Here is a 20,099-nt window from a genome sequence, read left to right as displayed (position 1 = left end):
ATACAGTAGATGGAAGATGGAAAGAAAGAGGGGAAAAGGCTGAGGTGCTAAAAACAGATGGAAGGTAAGAGCACTGAGAGTTGAAGGAGACTTGAAAATGCAAAGAACATTTCCCCTCTATGCTTTAAACTACTATGAGATTCTATTTTGAATAACATTTCAACATGAGACCTTTTTGACAGTGTTCTTCTGGAATACAACGTTACATTCATACATGGGGGATTAGGTTTAGGATGAGTGCACACTGAATAAAGAAAACAGCCTGGTCTGCAATTCTGACCGCACTGCCTCATCTTTTTATGACGGTAAAACCCAAGCATACAGATGTGGAGATATTATGAAAGTTATGCAGACTCCTGTTTTCTGTAGTGCTGAGTGTGTGTTTGTGTGTCTGTATGTATGTGTGTGTGTGTGTGTGACTGTCTGACTGACTGGTCGGTGTCACTCTGTTCACACGCTCCCTGTCTGAGTCAAGCTTCCCAGGAGGCAAACTGTGTGTAGGGTGAGTGTGTGTGTCAGAGTGCATTTATTTGTGTGTCTTAGCTCTGATCTCATTTTCTGCTCTCATGAGTATCGCAGGACCAGACAGACAGACAGACCACTGAGCAGACAGACTGACATACCACACATATGGAATACAAGATCCACCAGGGAGGCAGATGGAAGAAGAAAAGAAGAGACAGGAACAAGAGGGGAGAGGTGCATTTGCAGTCGAAACTTTGCAGCAAGAGCTTTACTCGACTGGGTCCATAATGAGTTCCGCTGAAGTTTGTAGATCCATCGAATGTGTATATGTAAGTGCCTCCAGTTCTGCAGCAGAGGAGGTGTGTGTCTGTGCATGTGTGTGAGGTACTTACAACTTTCAGCTTCTTCACTGCCTCCTCACATACGTGCATCCCTCTTGACTCCTCCACCTCGACCAACCCCAGGTACTGCAGAGGTGAAAACACGCAGGTTAATAATCAATGCATTGACACCAACAACAAAGGAATAAAGCAAACATTAAAAAATTATATACATACATTTAATGTTTTGTTAATAGTGTTAATCTCACCTTATGCAACAAACTGAGCTTTACCAAGTTAAAAACTGTGAAGTGCCCTATACTTTGTACAGTCTGTTCTCTCAGTTAGGGGCGATAATATTTGGAACAGCATACCCCTCCCCATAAGACAATGCCCCACATATAACACCTTCAAGACTAAACTTAAAAACTGGCTGAAATCAAATCAACATTATACACACTAGAGCCCTGCAGGTCTCCTGATGCACGCTGCATGCTTTCTCCCGTGTGTCCAGATAATCTGCACTACTGCACCTCACTAACAAGAGCTGCTTGCAACCAGGTAAATTGTTCATGTTCATATTCATTTTCACTGGAATCAAGCTTTATCTGTTTTGCGCCGCATGACCACCTGCCCATGAAGCCAGTGTCTGTCCAGGTGTGTGTACTAATATTTAAAGGTTAACTGTGTATACTGTATATGTGAACTAATGCTATGTCATGTGTGGGTGTAGCCTTAATTTCCTCCGCCTGGAGGTATTGTGATCACTTTGCTTTGTGTCTTTGTTTGTGTGTGTGTTTGTTTGTTAGCAACTTTACAGGAAAACTATTACAACCATCTTTACCAAATTTTACCCACAGATAGGCCTAGGCCCTGGGACCAACCCATTAAATTTTGGGCCAAGTAGGCCAAAGTTCAAGGTCACAGCAAGGTAACAAAATCTACAATTTTCTTATCTCTCATCATTGAGCAATTTTCCAAAATTCGTAAAAATTCAAAACGACTCCGATTAGCCTCCAATTTGATACATGTAGCTTATATCAATATCTTGTATCTGGCACAAAATTGTCCACATCCACTGTGGAATGAGGACTCTGTGGACATTTCAATTTCACATTGAAAATCCCATTTACGACACATTTTTTATTATAACTCAACAAATATTGCTTGGAATTTAATATAATTTGACATACACATGACTGGTACCAAGCTTCAACTTTTTCTGCTGTATGGAACAACCTTTTAACTGTTTAATTTAAAAAGAAATAGTCGATCTACACATGCACACTGTTCGGGGTGCTTGGCGGAGGTTTGCGTTCTCTGAACACTTGTTTTTAAAATGTTTTTTTAATGTTATGAATGCTGGCACTTCACATCTTACCCAGGAACAACAGTTGAAAAATAGCTTTTTTGCTAATACTGGCACATTTACAGAAATGTTCATTAATGTGTACTGTCCCTGCTACATAAACAAATAAAAAAATAAATAAAAATAAAAACAAAACAGCATGTAATTTAATGAAATAAATATAATTGTAATAAAATACAAATACTAATGAAAAAATATGCAAATAAATTACAGTGACAAATCAAAATGTCGGTTGAATATAAATATAATGCTTTTGGGAAAACTCTATAACAATGTCTTCTTTTAGCATATTTCAAGACAACAAGCTTTACTGCATGGTTTAAAACATTTATTAAAAAGTAATTTATTAAGCAATCAAATATAATGAGTCAGTTTGATAGTGTGACAAAAAAAATACATTATTACATTTTACCAGAGTAGTAATTAACTATAGTAGTAACCTTCCTGACATTTGTCCTTATTGATATTGCTATGAAATTGACAGGGAAGTAGATAATAAGGTCTCACACTGGGTTTACAGCTGCATGTTGCTGCTAATAATGAGGACAGAAGAGAGACACGAGGACTGGAGTAATTTATAGCCTCACATCCCCTTTTCTTGTCTCTCCAGTGTTCTCCTCTGTGGTGTACTGGGAGCCCACAGGGACACAATTACAGCACCCCCCTAACTCTGCAGGCCAAGTGGTGGGAGGAAGATAGAGCAGGACACGTTTTAACAAGGACTCAGAGTTTTGGGGAGATAGGAGCCAAAACTAAAATACCTGCTGTACAGTAAACAACTTGTAGCCAAGTGGGCCAGCTTTGTGTAAGGGTTGATATGATTTAAAAAAAAAAAAAAAAAAAAAGATCGAAGTTTGCACCTTGCAGGGATCAAATATTACAGGTGGTGGATGGGAACCAGTGGAAGACAAAAAAAATCAATCCACAAATCAATTATCCACTGAGGATTCATGGGTAATGTCTAATAGTTCTCTTCAGTTGGTAGACTTTCCCCAAGTTGTAAGTAAAAAAAATGTCTAAAACTTATGAGAGCTCTGTTTTCTTCATCTCCTTTTAATAATTAAACTACTTCACAGTCGACATGCTGTGTTGACAGACATTGCTTTGTCGACTGATCAAACTAAAAGCAGGTTAAAGACAACAGAGCTAGATAAACTGACATTTAAATTAAGAAATCAAAGAGACGGTTACAGAAAACAAAAAGTTCCTGCAACAAGTCCTTTGACACTCATTCGGCAGCCTTATGCTGTTGCAGAAGTTGAATTTCTTCCACACACTAAAAAATACTGCATATTAAACTGTATTCAGCGCACACACTGATTTAGAAAACGATTGGTTTTGGGGGAGAAAAACTGCATTTTACTGAGTCAGGAGGGGAAAAGTTAACAGACTTAATGTAGTCTGAAAAAAAAAAAATCTAGATTTTTCTGAAGACTTTGTACTTTACGGCAGCTCTTGAATTAATAGTGTATGACTGGTGAATACATTTGAAATAAAAGAGTGAGAGAAGGCACGAAACGGAGAAAGAAAGTCAAAACAGAGAATCTGAAGAAAAGCTCTAACGAAGATCATAAAAAGATAATAAATGCCCCCCCCACACACACACACACATTTGGACTGTTTTCCATTATCCTGCCTCATCTGCTCATATACTGACATTTCCTTCGTCCACTGTCTCTTTGCCTTATATTTTTCTGCCTTTCCTGTTCTTCTCACCTCTCTTATCTGGTTCTATATCTCTTGTATTCTCTCATTTCATATCTCCCGTTGTCTCCCCGTCCCCTCCGTCTGCCCCCATCCTTCATCCTGTCATTTCCTCCACTCACCTTAATCTATAACTCCACCTCGCTGTCAGTCCTCCCTCTACTGTCGTTGTCTCTCCAGCTCCTCAACAAATCACCTCAGCTCTCAGTACAGTAAAGACTGGAGCTGGTTATCAGTAAATTGATCCATTAATAATGCTTCATTTAGCATTTAGTACAAGTCTTCAATTCACGTAAAATATGAGTCTTGGCTATGGATTATGTTGTGCTTCCTTTAAGGATCACGTGTGCTCATATTATGGTGAGTAAATGTACAACTCAGGACATGGATACATTTCTCCTTGTAATAAGAGTATGTTTAACAATATCAGTGTTTGTATTTTTTTTCCCAACTTATTTTATTGAGCTTTTTTCAGTCACAGGTTACATGTATGCAATGCTTTTGTATGTGAAAGTAACCTAAGTGGCAACACTATATAACAAGATCATTGTTAAGAAAGTTACTTTGGCAAATGATTACTAGTTACTCTATTAAAATGCAATTACCTACTTTAACTACAGAATCCATGTAATTAAAACAGTTAGATTTTCTTAAAGTGTTTTGAATTGGATGAAAGCACTGAAATGAATACACATAAATCAGGCAATGTTAACAGTACTACAGTCAACAATTTTCATTCAAGTTTCTTCAATATCCCTTTGATTAAAAATGGAGTGTTAAGATTTTACAACACAAACCCCTAAAATAGGGCATAAACAACATACTCTGGTTACAGTAAAGGAAAATTATATTCCACGTATGCTTTAAAAAAAAATCTTTGGTCTTAAATGCCTTGTATTCAGCAACATTTTATTATTAGCTGTATTTTATTTAATAATTTTTTCTTCAATCACTGTAACAAATCACTAATCTGGCTAAAAAAAACAGGTTGCACACACAAGGTTCTGTTGGACCACCTTTAGATTATAGGACAAATTCACCATGGTGTTGTTGACACCACAGAACGCCTGCAATGTCACAATTAATGTCACAACATTTATTACATCCCCAGTTGAGACTTCTCCATGACATCCCAAAGAGTCCCAGCGGGGTTCAGGTCTGCAGTCCATGTGTGTAAATGTTGTCTCATGCTCCCTGAACCACTCTTTCACAATTTGAGTCTAATGCATCCTGGTATTGTCATCTTGGATGGATATGGACATGTCTGTGTCATCAGGGAAGGAAAAAATCCACTGATATTTAGGCCTGGTCATTCAGTATATTCAGGTTCAGCTGAGCTCAGTTTATGGACACATAACATAACAGAACCTAGACCTGACCAACTGAACCCACCCCAGATCATAACACTGCCCCCACAGGCTTATACTGTAGGTACTAAGCATGATGGGTAATCACTTGATCTGCCTCTCTTCTCACCTTGATGTGTCCGTTACACTGGAATAGGGTCAATCTGGACTCATCAGACCACATGGCCTTTTTATACTGAAGCACAGTCTAATCTTTCTGCTCAATATGAAACTGATGAATGTCTAAGAAATGAGAAGCTACTCACTGCATCAGTTAGGGTTAAAGAACTGAAACTTATTAATGACTGCTGTATTTATGTAATGGAAGGATCTGAAGTATTTGCTGGGTTAAATCCAGGTGGCAGCTTCTTTTTGGCTGGGCTGTGTATGTAAATAGTTATTCTCCTATTCCTTTTCACTGCAAAAAATGATTTCTAAGAGTGAAAGTGAAAAAAAAGCCTTATTTCTACAACATTTGTCTTATTTTTCATCTAAATAGGGAAAAACGTTTGCCAAGAAATGTTTACATAAGAAAAATAAATAAATAAATAAATAAATAAATATATATATATATATATATATATATATATATACACACACACACACACACATACATATATATACATATATACATACATATACATATATGCACACACACATTTATTTATTTATTTATTTAAATACATAGCAAGCAGGAACCTCTAGGCTGAAAAGTGAAATCAATGAAGCAATATAACTTCAACATCCATTGGGTTCTGGACCAAAAAAGTGAATCTACCTCCAAAGACCCCCATGCTGACTTTACATTTATAGGCTGATACAAAACATGTTTTTAATCTCTATAGTTATCTTTCTACTCCATGAGAATAAATGATTTCTAAGTGAAAAAAGCCTTATTTCTAGAACATTCGTCTTATTTTTCATCTTAATTGGGAAAAAAGCTTGCCAAGAAATGTTTGCATAAGAAGAATATTCTTCTTCTTTTTTTTTTTTTTTAAATATAGCTAACTTTTTCTTAATAAGATTTTCCAGCTAATACCAAGATGATTTTATTTCTTGTACTAAGCACTGTTTGCTAAAATTCTAGCATTTTGGTCTAGTTTTAAGGCATATTATGGTTTTTTAGTTTTAAGAATTCTAGCCTAGAATTATTTTCTTACCCCACTGGTATAATTTTTTGCTCAATGCAATTTGACCAGATTTAGGAATTTATTATTATCATTAGGCTTATTTCTAGCAGGGCATTTTTTGCAGTGTTCCTACACTATCATGGATAAACAAGGCTGTAAACAGACTTTGTAATCTCACTATGTAAATTCAGAATTTCAAAACTGTTTCTGACTTTGACACAGTACTATGTAGAGGATACATAAAGCATTTTGGATGGCCTTGTCCAGAGGCGTCTAGGTTTGCTCTTCATCTGTGATGCTCAAGGATAAAGCCCTGAATAAATGAGGATGCAGTGTACCTGTTCCTTTGAGCGTAAGTTATGATAAATGCACTGCGATCACAGCCATAACATAAAAAATTTAGATTCACCCTTTGGCTTGATTTATTGGGTTAAGGCTCTTGATTTGTGCAGTTTACAGAGAGGTTGTATTGTGCACCTGTCAAGTTTGATATAACTTTACGTTTTTAGGACAAGAAAAGAAAGTCTTGCTTGCTCTACAGGATTACGTGAATCATTAGGCAACTTCTTGAAATACTTACCCGTACAGCAAAGTTACATTTGCCCTTGCGTACAGCCTCCTCGTCAGCCTGCCACTGATGCGGTCTGCTGGCCTCTGGCACATAGGTGGGCTTCTTCCTCCTCAGGCTCTGACGAAGCTTGTTCATCTCAGGGGTCACGGGCTCCCTGGTACTGTGGACACACACGGAGATATCACATAAGTGAAAGAGAAAAACATACACTTTAAGTTTTATAATTTGTTTAAGAAATAAAAAAAGCTGTGAAATTACCAGATGACAAACACATCAGAACAAAAAAAAAACATTAATTTATAGTTAATTTAACAGTAAGCCTCATTAAAAACCAATTAAATGCAACCAAATTATAATTAGAAGACATGCCACTTGAAAGCTCTACCCTGTGTTTCCAAGAGGGCTATGAATGAAGAGGGAAGGATTCCATTGATTAGCTCAAGCTCATTATGCAACACACATCCCTAACAAGCTAGTCATAAACACATCCCGCTATGACGCACCATTGATTTTCCATTCAGAGACAGGCTGTTCAAACCACACAGGTAGAATGTAACGCTAATGAACACAAAGCCTAGCACACGCTTTCATCTCTTCAAGAAACATCAAGAGAGCAGAGCGAATGCTGATCAGCACACACACACACACACACACACACACACACACACACACACACATATATATATATGCATATACTCGAATTCTTCTCTGAGTGCACACAATCCCCCCTCTCTCTGCCTTTCTCTGCTGCCTAATTAAACCATTCAGTCCGCCCGCTGGCCTGTTTAGTGATGCTAATTTCCCTGCATAATTAAACATGACGGCATCAAAACATGACTTGTTTTAAAAATGATAATTACTGTTTTCATTCCTCCACAGTCACATCTTCTCTCAACAGAAAATCTGGATAACAGTAAAAATTGTTTTTCTTATGAGCAACTTGTGCCGTGTCAAAGGCCAACATATTAAAAGTGACTTCTGTTTATTTTAGATCCTCAGATTGAGTCCATTCTGTTCCTCAGTATATACATTTGTTTCTGTTGTTTTTTTCTATTTTAAATGTGTGGTTAATGTGTGCATTTTATTTATTTATTCATTTATTTATTTATTCATTTTAAATGTCCACTTCACTACCGATCCTGTGGATTACAATTTCATTCTCCATACAATACGTTAGATGACAATAAAGCATCTTGAATCTTGAATGATCTACACTCTGACTACACTGTAATGACACTTTGAGTCAGGGTTTTACAAGCTGATGAGCACTAAAACAGGAACTGAAACAGGATGAGAAAAACTAATTTCCTTATGTGAAATAAAATATCAAAACTAAACTACTATTCTGCAATTTCCACCAGTGTCAGTGTCAGCATCTGCAAGAATTAAATGATTTTACACAGTAATTTCTTAATTCTACCTTTTTCAGCTTCGATAAATCAAACCTGAAATAAAACCAATATAACCATTTGTAAAACTGTCTAAAAGAAAGATATTAAATGAAAGTAATGACAGTAATGAAAATTTCATAAATACTTTAAACCTTTGCAGTAAAAATTGAGGTAACTAAGCATTATTGTCATAAGCATCTTTGAGTACCTATAAAAGCGCTATATAAAACCTATATTATTATTATTATTATTAGTAGTAGTAGTATGATAAAAAAAATAATTTCACCTGGGTTAATACAGATTAAAATTAATAATTTTCTTACCCTCTAGTTGTTCGATAAACTGGCATCCTGGCGTAAGAGCACAACTGACAACATGTAGTATCCATGTGCAAACTTCTGTCTGTGCTACCACACACAGGTCAGAGATACATGTAAATATATACGCCCACTGTCACATCACTTCTCATAATCACTCTGGGGTTACTGGTAATAGGTGCCAAAGGCTGCTGTGCCGGAAGCATTTGCACTGATGTTATTCTCACGCGCCTCACACACACACACACACACACACACACACACACACACACACGCACACACACACACACACACACACGAATACGCTCAAATGCGCGTGTAATGTAGAGTGTTCTAATTCAACTGCTGCAAAACAGCTTGAGTGGCTTTACTCATTCCTGGCATGTGAGGCATGAGTCTACTGCCAAGAACACACACTAACACACAAGCCCCTCTGCAGCCAGACGTGCACACATATCAAGGCCTGTACCAGTCATTTCTGGGCCAAATGCCAAAGGACTGGCACCTGCCTGGCACCGGCGCTGCTGCAGCAGGTGTGAATGAGTCGGTGCAAGGGGTAAAACTGGATGATGTGTAATACTCTACAGGGGAGGGGGTTGAAAGGGCAGAAAGGAGGGGGAAAGGGGCTCCTGCTTAGGGAATACAAGACACCCTCATATGGTGTGGGACAGCAGGAGAGTGAATGAAGAGGAATGACATCTGATGCCAAGCAACGGAGGAAACACATCAAAATGACATGATCTAAACTGAACACATTAGGACAAGTGAAAAAAAGAAGAAAGCAAAGATTTGGAGGAATGGAGAAATGAGGTTGTTATAACACACCCCATTTTAATCAGTCAAGTCTAGTTAAAATCAAGCAGGCCAACAGCAAAGAAGAAAGGCCAACAATCAGTGAAATCTATTTTAAAAAGATGAAAAACAATCCTCCAACATAAGCTTTTCTTTATTTTTTGCATGATTACGCATGTGGTTATCCCCTTTTTGTTAATGTGTTACCACTTTTTTAGTGTAACAGTCTTATTTATACTAAATCATACTGTCTTATTATACTATTTATACATATGTTTTCCTCATGTGTCTTTGCCTAATATCTTTTATCTCATATTTTTGCTATGTCATGTTGTTCATTCTTGTTTATATCTTGGGTCTACTGAGTCAATGATCCTGCACTTGTCAAATGAAATATGCTATAGAAATAAACCTGACTTGACTTAGACTTATGCATGGAAACACAGATGTCATAAATGTCTAATGGTTGCCGGATAAACTGTACCAAAAGCCAGACTAAAGGTAAAAAAAAAATAAATCGAGTGAAACGAAGTTGATAGTCCCTGTCTCGCTTGAGCAGCACAGTGTGAAATGAACACTAATCTGGTAGTAAACACCCTTTGATGCAGTTGCTATACTCACATTAGGGTGGAGACATCACCCAGCATGCAACATGCAAAGGCCTTCCATAGCTCTGACCTCACCCTACCCGACAAGAACCATCTGCATTAGCAAAAATAAGAACAGACAAGAGAGACAGACAGAGGGGGTGGGCTGGCTGCGAGGGCGTAAAACTTCAAAATAATTCTATAAATCAACAGTGCAAATAAAGTATCACAAGCCCACGCAAAAACTCACGAGCACTCCAAAGTAGACTACACAAACAAGAGGCGTGGTGCCAAAAAACACATAGTTGTTCTCCATCCAGCGTTTGAATTCACAGCCATCTGGAAAGTATTGTTACAAGGAGATGGCAACAGAGACGACTTATGATCATATGATATTTTGTTGTTAACTTTCAAGTGTGTTCACCCTAGCTGACCTTCCTTCATCACTTCTTCCTTTGCTGTCCCTCCCTTTTTTTGTCATTGATGTTTATACTCCAGATAGACTCAATTTTGTGTTCTTGGATTGTCCAAAAGATCTGAAAGAAGGCAGAGCAAAAGAGGTTCACGTGCTCTGCCAGTACAGATGTGAGGATAAAACACTGCATAGAATAGCAAAGGGTGGAGAAATTCCAACACTTTGGTGCAGCTTGTTAAATCTGCTGTTAGAACTGGTTTCAACATTGTATGTGTTTTTAATGTCAGCAAACTCACTCACTTTATTAAGTTAATAAGAATGTCATAATATAAACATAAGTGTATATCACCTCTGTATTCATTCCATATAAGCTGTGTTAAGACTGCATGAACTCATGTGTGTCCAGCTGTGTTTTGTGCTCACCAGATGTTAGCCTGATTGATATCTTTGGCACCCGTCCTCCCTGTGACACACTTACAAACACACACACACACTTACACACTTACACACACACACTTACACACACACACACACACACAGCGCACCTCCCCAATCCAGATGTTCAGTGTTGAACAGCGGCTCAGAGATTTTTTGGCAAACCCAGACACACTCCTCCCTCACACTTCTGCTCATAAAACACACCTCATATGAGGAGGGAGACAGAGGAAGAGGATTCTGGGAGAGGGAGGGGTGAGAAAGCCACACACACACACACACACACAGACACACACACATTAACTCAATGAGTCACTGCCCCCTCACATTACGATAAGCTAACCATATGTCTGTGAAGCTCTGGAGAGACGGGGAGGGGACGGCGAGAGGTGGCGGAGCATCCAAGTGTGTGTTCATGTGTGACAATGTTTGTGTGTGTGGTGGCATGGGATTGTCTTGGCTTAGTCATCAGTATACTGAGCTGAGCACTTTATATGGACGCAGTGTACTTCTTACTCTCTGAATTCAAGTTGCATCTTACAGGCTTTGCAGCTGAGAAGCTCCTGCGGTTTCACAAAGCTTTCGGTTTAACTCGGAGTGAATGCTCTCTCTTCACTGGTTACAGAATTGATCTAAGATTCTTTTATTACCTCCACCATGGAGGTTGTGTGAAAAACAGAAAAAGTACTACACCGATTCTCATGAAAATCGGAAGACTAACATGACTTTTGGAGGAGATGCAGAAAAAGGTGCAGAAGCTAGAATTATTTTTCCTCATTTCTTTGTCACTGGGGAGTACCAGACAGCAAAGATAGAAAAGTAGCAGTTCAATGTTCATGCAGTTGAATTGACATGAATTTAAAGTCTTAAAAAGGAAAAAAAGCATAGTGTAAACATTATTACCACAGCTTCATTAAACACTAAGAAATAATGATAATATTTTATACATATACATAGTGTATATATGGACACTTTGGTAAAAGCCTTATGATGGTAATTATTTTCATTACAGTCATTATCAATTGTGATAAATTTCAAATAAATTTTTTCTTTCAGGTCTGTGCCTCAATAAAAGTTGAATAAACCAAATATATTCTCATAGTATAATAATCTTTATGGTCAAGAAACACTGAAACCAAGGGACAAAGACCTGAACTTGAAAATGAGGCTAATGCAGAAATGTCTTCAAGTTGTAATACAGCGACTGGCCACTGGGGTCGGCTCTAAAAGGATCCCACAGACTTAAATTGGACATCTTTCTAAAAATACTGAGACTCATTTTGGTCTCATTTGTTTTATTTGGTACCTCTAATAAGTGGTGTGTTGGTCCACCTTTAAACTCCATAAATCCGAGCTCAGGTTAAATAAAAGCTTTAGTGTGTCTGCTTTGTTGCTGAGCTGGACTTTCAGAGTTTCAGTTTATACATCTCTCCTGAAAACATCTCGACTGTAGTAGTGATCGATAGATTCCGCTAATGAGACCATAAAATGATCATGACTAATGACGATTACTGTTTTACTGAGTCAGGAAGTTAGCATTACTGACTCATTAGCTGACCTATGACCCTTCTGTAGTCCTGCCCCTTCTGTCCAAATATAAGTCACTCCAGAACTGGCATCAACATTTAGGCATCAAAAACTTTGAAAACTTTACCCTTTATTTTATTATTTTCTGTCATGTTTTAAAGAAAAACATGCAATAAACCATTGAATAATTTGATTCGTCCAGCTCAACCATCAAAGGTACATTTAAAAAAAAAAAAAAAAAAAAGTTGTTTCTGCAATCCTTTTATAAATACTCAGGAACCTGAAATGTATATTTTTCAAAAAGTTTAACAAATTCTTTATAATTAGGTAAAGAATGTCCCATTCACATTGAATAATTATTTAATTTCAGATAAGACTTGACTTCCACTGTTAGCTGTGGAATGTAATGCTACTGTTAATGTCAAGGACAGAATGAATTATAATAATCACTGAAGAAATCTTTGAATTAATTGGTCATATTCTGATAATATGACAAACAGGGTTCCGATGGTTAGAGTGACAGATTCAGTCAAGGCTGAAAAGATTGGAAAAATATGAAAAATAGAAGAGAGGACATATCTTGATGATGATGTCTTTTCCTCTGTATCATGTGATTCTCTGTTTTTCCTCTTCCTCTGCCAGGTTTTGGTAACAGGGCTGTGGTCATGTTGTTGAACACAACTTCAGTGCATCATTACTATGATTTTAAATAATACTTATGTTTAACATGTAAGTTTGTCATCAAGAAGGTGTCACACGGGAACATGCCATTTTAGGGGGTACTTGAGATCTATTTGGTACTTTGAATAATAACTGAAAAATAATTTACATGACAAGTGCACGTGTTGGTATTTTGTGCATGGATTATTTGAAATTCTATGGGTGGGACAGCATGTTTCCTCCATTTCAAGAACATACCATATAATAACCTCTGGCTCCAACTTGCCACATGTGGTAGCCAGAGCGCAAACTCCTGTCTTCAGAACAGTCCAGAAACCAATATGTGACATCATGATTCCTCTGCCCACTAATTATATACAGTTTATGAACTAAATGACAAAATCCTGAAAGGGTGTGAAAGTGTTAGAGCTGAAAATTTAATCATAATAAAGTGCAGTGTATTTGTGTTTTCCCTCCCAGTTCTACACATACAGGTATCAGTGATCGCAGCAAAGCAAAACAGATAAGTAGGTCAGTAAAGTAAAAGGTTTTGGTCATTTCAGATCATTTTAAGTACAGATGTAAACAGATTTAGATCCTCATAATATAAGTAATACTCATGCACATATGCACATGGACACACACAGATTCTCTCTTCATTCATACAACGGGCTTTAAGTGTTACCTCACCACTGACTCAGGTTTGGTTCCAATATGTGACCGTAAAGAGTCAACACAAGTAAATCAAAAACGCATTAAACACAGACACATTATGCTGACACACACATACACAAATAAATCTGACCCAGTTTTTGGGCCCTGCGGACTTGCACTGACACTGAGTGACCTGCTTAGGGACACTGACAGTTACTATCCAAAGCTGTCTATCTTCATCTTCCTCTTGTTCTCATATGTACACACACAAAGCGACAGGTGGTCTGTGCTGTGTGTGTGTGTGTGTGAGATTATAAAATAAAAGAGTCTGACATTACAGAGATAAACCAGGGTACTTGTGTTTAGACTGAAGGCTGACCCAGCACAGGATGACCTTATTCATAGCAGTGGTTTATAAGGCTGTGTAGGAGTGTGTGTGACAGACCGACAGAGAGTGTATCATACATTCCTCCATAAGATCTGGGTTTTTTTTCTTGGATACAGAATTATAAGACAATATTAGAAACACTGTGAGAGAGAGATAAGATTTTTTTTTTGGAAAGGTGGAGTGAAACCAATATGCTTAAGTCTCAGATCTATACACACTCAATTCTGTGGTGAAATGTCTGCTGATATATTTATGGTTCATGGGTTATTATAGATTTATTATTATTTTTCCACATAGTTTTCCTCAAAGATGAACATTTGGATTGTAACTTTGAATTTCCCAGTATTTAAAGGTAAACGAATGGGGGATTAATACATTTTGCAGTAGATTTGGCTTTAATAATTCATGTCTAGTGTGGACTATTTTTTCCCCTATGCCAACTGCGGTGTTTAAGAAAGGGTACCCCAATGGATTGGCTTCATTTAAGCTGTAAAAGTGGAGAAAGCAGCATGTTGTGGAGAGACAGTTTTTCTACCATGTTCTATCATTGTTTTGATCTTGCAAAGATCTAACACATGCAAATAAAAACAGCATCAGTTGGACACGTGTTGGACATGTGATGGTTATTTATTGCTGCTGCATTTTCTGCAACAGTAATGATTTTTGTTGGTGTTGTTTTTTAGTTTCTTATCAGCAGTTTAGTCTGACGACCCAATAATTTTAGATGGAGGACAAGCAGGAACCACTAGGCTAGTGAAACCAATGTAGCCTGCAGTAACTTCTGGACCAGAAAAGTGAGTCTACCTCCAAAGACCCCCATGTTAAAATATCTGTCTATGTTTACAGGCTGATACAAAACATGTTTTTAGTCTCTATAGATTTTTCTAGTAGACTCAATTATTGTTCACTGCAAAAAATGATTCCTAAGAAGGTGAAAGCCTTATTTCTAGAACGTTTGTATTATTTTTCATCTAAATAGGGACAAAAGCTTGACATGAAATGTTAAAATATATATCAAACTTTTTCTTAATAAGATTTTCCAGCTAATATCAAGGTGATTTTATTTCTTGTACTAAGCACTGTTTGCTAAAATTCTAGCATTTTCACCTAGTTTTAAGGCACATTATGGTTTTTTCGTTGATAAACTTCTTTTGCTTGTTTTAAGAATGTCTTCTTACCCTGCTGGCAGATTTTTTGTGCTCAATATGTGACAATTTGATCAGATTTATAAATATTAGGCTTATTTCTAGCAGGACATTTTTTGCAGTGTTCAGGGGTGAATGTATATAGAACTCACCCATTTAGATTATCCAAAGCCAAAGCATCATGTAGAATTCAGTGGTAACGGCTGTGGTTGACAGGTCAGTGTGTGTCTGCTTAGCTGTGTGGCCTTTACTAGTGTTAACTCTGCTGCCAAGTCAAACATTCAGAACCTCTGATTATTGGATAAAACATATTTTTGTTCTAAAGACAAGGCGGCTCTGCTGTAGCTGTGCTTAAGGAAATTGACTAACAAATGTCTCACTGAATTCTGTCATGATGTTTACCAGTACTTAATCACAATAACTTGTGGAACTTAGCTGCATTAGCAGAGGTTAGCAAGATTTGTATTGAACTGTATGGTCTGTCTGCTAGCCTGCTAATTAGCATAATTAGTGAGACTAACTGGTATTAAACACAGCTGTATGTGTTAATATTTATTAAGTAGCTGAAATTACTTGATGATGCTTGTTTTTACACTGTTATACTGCAGATATACTCCAAGTTTTCATAATGTTCTGCTTTCACCCTTTGCTCTCCTCCAACTACATCAACTTCCCAGATAGCAAAATCATTATGGCTTAAATCTGGCCCAAAACTGGCATGCCATTTAGGCAAAGTTCTGGGCTGATGTATGGGCCCTAAATGGCCCAAAATAGGCCAGCCAAAATCAAACCAGAAGGAAGCCAAAATTCACCCAAAACTAATTGCGGACTTCCAAAATATAGCCATAATTGTCCCAGAAAAGCCCCAAATCCCCATAATCCAGCCAAAAAGTAGCCAAAACTGACCCAAAGAGAGGCCAAAAGGAGGCCAAAATTCACCTAAAATTTGTGTTGATCATGCTTTTAAAATTAAGTGGGGTTTTCTTCTGGGTAGAAATTCCCACTCTTTGCGCAGTGTTTTGGCTTTACAGAAATATGCCAAAACACATTCATATATGGAATAAAATGTTAGTGCTCTTTAGTCAATCTTCTGGCTTGCCATAAACATGCCATACCATCCCTATACTTGATCCCGGTGTTTGCCCAGTCTTTTGGTTAACCAGACATACGCCATAACTCAGCCATATATTGCTGGTGCCTCCATATCTATTATGGATAACCTTAATCATACCACAGTTAAGCCTAAAGGTTTTCATAATGCTAAAAGAAAGCCAAAAATGCCAAATGTATGCCATAATACTGCCAAAATATTTGCTGTCTGGGTTGTCTTGATAAAATCAACATTGTGACAGCTATGTTACACTTCTTGAGGCTTAAAAATTTTCATTTACAGAGGGTTTGACCACTATCCATATACAGACAATGACGTGAACTTGAAACTTGATCTCTATTTTATTAAGTTGTATTCTTTTGTGTCATCCAAGACCATTCTATTAAAGACATACAATTGAACTATATCATTTACCATCTAACTTCCAAGAAGAAACCCTGAAACAACATCACTATATAAATGACTGCTGAACATCAGCTGTCAAACAGAGGACTGGTTTCAGAACAGATTGGACAGAGATAAACTTTATCACAATAAAAAATCAAAAACTCACCCATCACTCAAATATTATCAATATGTAATTTCACAGAAACTGCAGAAATATCACAAGATATAAAAACTCCTTTGGTGATCAAGAGCTGGAGCAGCAGCACAGATGTATCAGAGGAGTACTGTATACACTGTGGTGTGTAGGTGGCTTATGAGCATGCTTTTCTTTAAGTGCGGAGGCAAAATGGCCCTTTTGCTTGTGGTTTGGTGTGTGTCTGTGTGTGGGTAAAGAATGATATACATTGACAGCTGAAGCAGAGCTATGTTTAAAGCAATCAGCCTGGCATCTACTGTGACTATTGTCTCTGTCATTCTGACTCCTTCTCCCCTTCACACAATTCATTCTGACCATGAACTGGGACCCACACTCTAAAAAGGGTCAGTGGGTTTATATTTCTCTGTCATTGAAATTCAGAAGCAGCCAGTAGAAATATTGGAATGCTTGTCCTGTACCTGTCAATACTGGTCATAACTGAATCAAACGCAGAAGGTGGAATGTCCTTGACTGGATTTCTTTACTGCATCATTCATCATTTATGAAGTAAATTCTGTTTGCTTGTAATGTGATTGGCCTGGATGTTTCCTTTGCAATTATGTTTTTTCTTTTTTTTTTATAATTATCATTTTACAAAGGAAAAACATTAAATATAAGAGACACACTCACTGTCTGAATAAACTAACAGTACATGCAGTATCTTACAGAACACCATCATATAAAAGTGTAATTCATTTATTTTTGAAGTGAGACATTTTGCAGCAGAGACATTTCTCTGTGTCTTACTCCCATAATGTCCCATTCAGGCAGTGAGATAAACAGCACATATGAAACACACATGCTAAATTAGACAAAATACATACTACTTTTATTTCTCTCCTTAAAGCTGCATCTATGACAAATAACATACATTAATGTGAAAAATCTAATATTGCCATAGAAGCTGCTTTTATTATAAGAGATATTTTCACATTTTAAGAACTAAGTGTCGTAATATACACCATGGCTCATAAAGTTGGTATAAAATATTTTAACCTCTTCTCATGAAATGATGGTGACAATGTGATTTATTCTTAATAGATAAAGTGTGACTAGAACTCAGTATGTAATCATTGGTCAAAGGCGATTACTAATGTGTAAAAATAGGAATAAAAAGAGGAAATGAGTCTGAAAACAAAATTATTCCAATTTAATGGACAACAGTGAAAATCATGGTTACATGACAACTGCTTATAAATCACCTCAGAGCAAATGGAAGGAGACAAATTAACAGCTGCAGCAGAGACGGAGCAGGAGGTGAGTGTCAGCTGTTAAAGGGCAGAATGTGGAGATCTGCACTGCACTCACTCTACAAGCCCAGAAATATCGACGTTTAGGGAATATTCAGGTCGTTTTTATGCAAAGGAGCTGGAAAAATTTACATATTTTGGCATCAATCACCAGTTTTTAGTCTACTATTCCATTTTCTTTTTTAAATCCATGGCCTTAAGAGATGGAAAGTCTAGTTTGTGGACTGTCACTCAGACAGGCGAGTGTGTGACAAACTGCCAAAGAATAACTTCAACATGGGGCTATGTGTGCATTACACAAAATCTACAGTTGAGATAATATTATATTTTAATAATAATAATAATAATAATAATAATAATAATAATAATAATAATAATAATGATGATGATGATTTATAGGAGACGTTACATATTACCAAAAAACCAGTACTTCTACATCAGTACATTTACCACTGCTCTGTACACACTTGATTAAACTGTAGTTTGTGCCACCCACTAAGTCAGTCATATTGATTGTGTTGTGTTTGTTGCAACATCAAATGCGACACAGCCTCTCATCTGTGTCTGAGGACAGATATATGGTTTTTAAAAAAAAAGGATTTACTTACGTTTCAATAACATGACATTGACTGGTTGGCACACAAATACAGACCGTCCTTTTACTAACTCTCTAATGCAATCTGATCTTTCAGAGGGGCTTCTGGGTAGGATGGAGAATTACAGAAAGCTCTCCTAATATAATTACAGTCAGTGTGAGTCTAAACGCTTGTGTGAGAGCACAGGCCGGTGTCCTTTTTGCATAATAAGATTGTGTTGCCCTCTGTGCACTGCAGTGGCAAATGTAGTTCCATTGAATTTCCACAGTTAAAGGTGAACAGAGCGTGGGAAAAACAGTCATCACCATCAACTATTAACACATGGATGGATGGATGATGACGTGACTCAACCTGCCGATCCTGGATCAGTTATATGCTTTATGCTACATATTCACTTTCATAGCATCCATCCTAAAACTAAAAAAGCTCATAAACAGTGAGGATCAAACAGTAAAAGACGGAGATCACCATATCGTGATGCGTGTGTTCAGTGTCTGAATGAGAAGGTCAAGTTGACAAAGCTGAAGGTCATAGGAAACATCCAGGAACTGAAATGATCTGCTCTCCAGACCTTTCTGCAAACAGTGTGAGCTAACTGGGAAACTTCAAATTACAGTGTGTTAGCTTTGCAGAGGGTGTAAAACCTGCATGAGGTGCAATCACACACCTGCACTTGTCTGCACACATCGCAACACAAGAAGACGCACATGACTTCCACACCTATTATCCTACCTACAGGCTTACCACTGCGCTGTGTCAGTGCCCCTCCTACCACTGTTTCAATTCCCACCCACGTTAAGCCTGGAGAAGATTGTGTATCTGAGTTCGTGTGCATGAGTATGTGTGTGTTAAAGCTTGTGTTTCATGCAGAGTAACTTCCCTCATCTTTCTTTTCTTTGGTGATGTAGTTGTGTGAATTTGAGTGCAGGTAAATTTATGCACGATTTAAGGTGATCATACCTCATGTGTAGATACTTTTTGTGCATTTGTTTGTTTGTGTGTGCATGTCTGAATAGATTCCAAGACACAAAAGAGAGGCAGATTAACATAACAATATCCAAATCCCCTTCTGCCCTTGGAACTGCAGGCAAAGAGGGTACAGACCACGCAATCTTTGAGAGCGTTTGTCATTGAGTCTGTTAACATTTATATGAATATGGCATGTGGCCGCCTCAATGTTAAAGCATGTCTGCATGCCAGCGTGTGCCTGTAACTGTGAAGGGAAGTGAGTGCGCTGTGAGGGGAAGCTTATCTAAACACAGTGCAGCCAGGCGTGAAGTAGAGCAGTCTAGTCGATATGCTCTAGTATCATATTGTCATGCTGTTTCCACTTTGTGCTCTCT

General features: G+C 37.5%; 1 protein-coding gene across 3 annotated transcripts in view; it reads right to left on the bottom strand.

The window, feature by feature from the left end:
* The window catches only part of numbl (NUMB like endocytic adaptor protein), a 75,313-nt gene that overhangs the window by 15,070 nt on the left and 40,144 nt on the right, over window positions 1-20,099 (bottom strand). For all 3 annotated transcript variants that reach the window (XM_030151483.1, XM_030151481.1, XM_030151482.1), the window contains exons 2-3: window positions 6,915-7,065; window positions 858-932 (exon numbers count right to left, since the gene is read on the bottom strand). In XM_030151483.1, the coding sequence (XP_030007343.1) occupies window positions 858-932; window positions 6,915-7,040 (201 nt within the window). In that variant the 5' untranslated portion in view covers window positions 7,041-7,065. The remainder of the gene's footprint in view (window positions 1-857; window positions 933-6,914; window positions 7,066-20,099) is intronic.

The sequence above is a fragment of the Sphaeramia orbicularis genome, chromosome 13 (genome assembly GCF_902148855.1).
Source record: "Sphaeramia orbicularis chromosome 13, fSphaOr1.1, whole genome shotgun sequence".
Taxonomy (NCBI): Eukaryota; Metazoa; Chordata; class Actinopteri; order Kurtiformes; family Apogonidae; genus Sphaeramia; species Sphaeramia orbicularis.
Note: the sequence above shows the minus strand (reverse complement) of the source record. Positions and strands in the feature narration are given on the sequence as shown.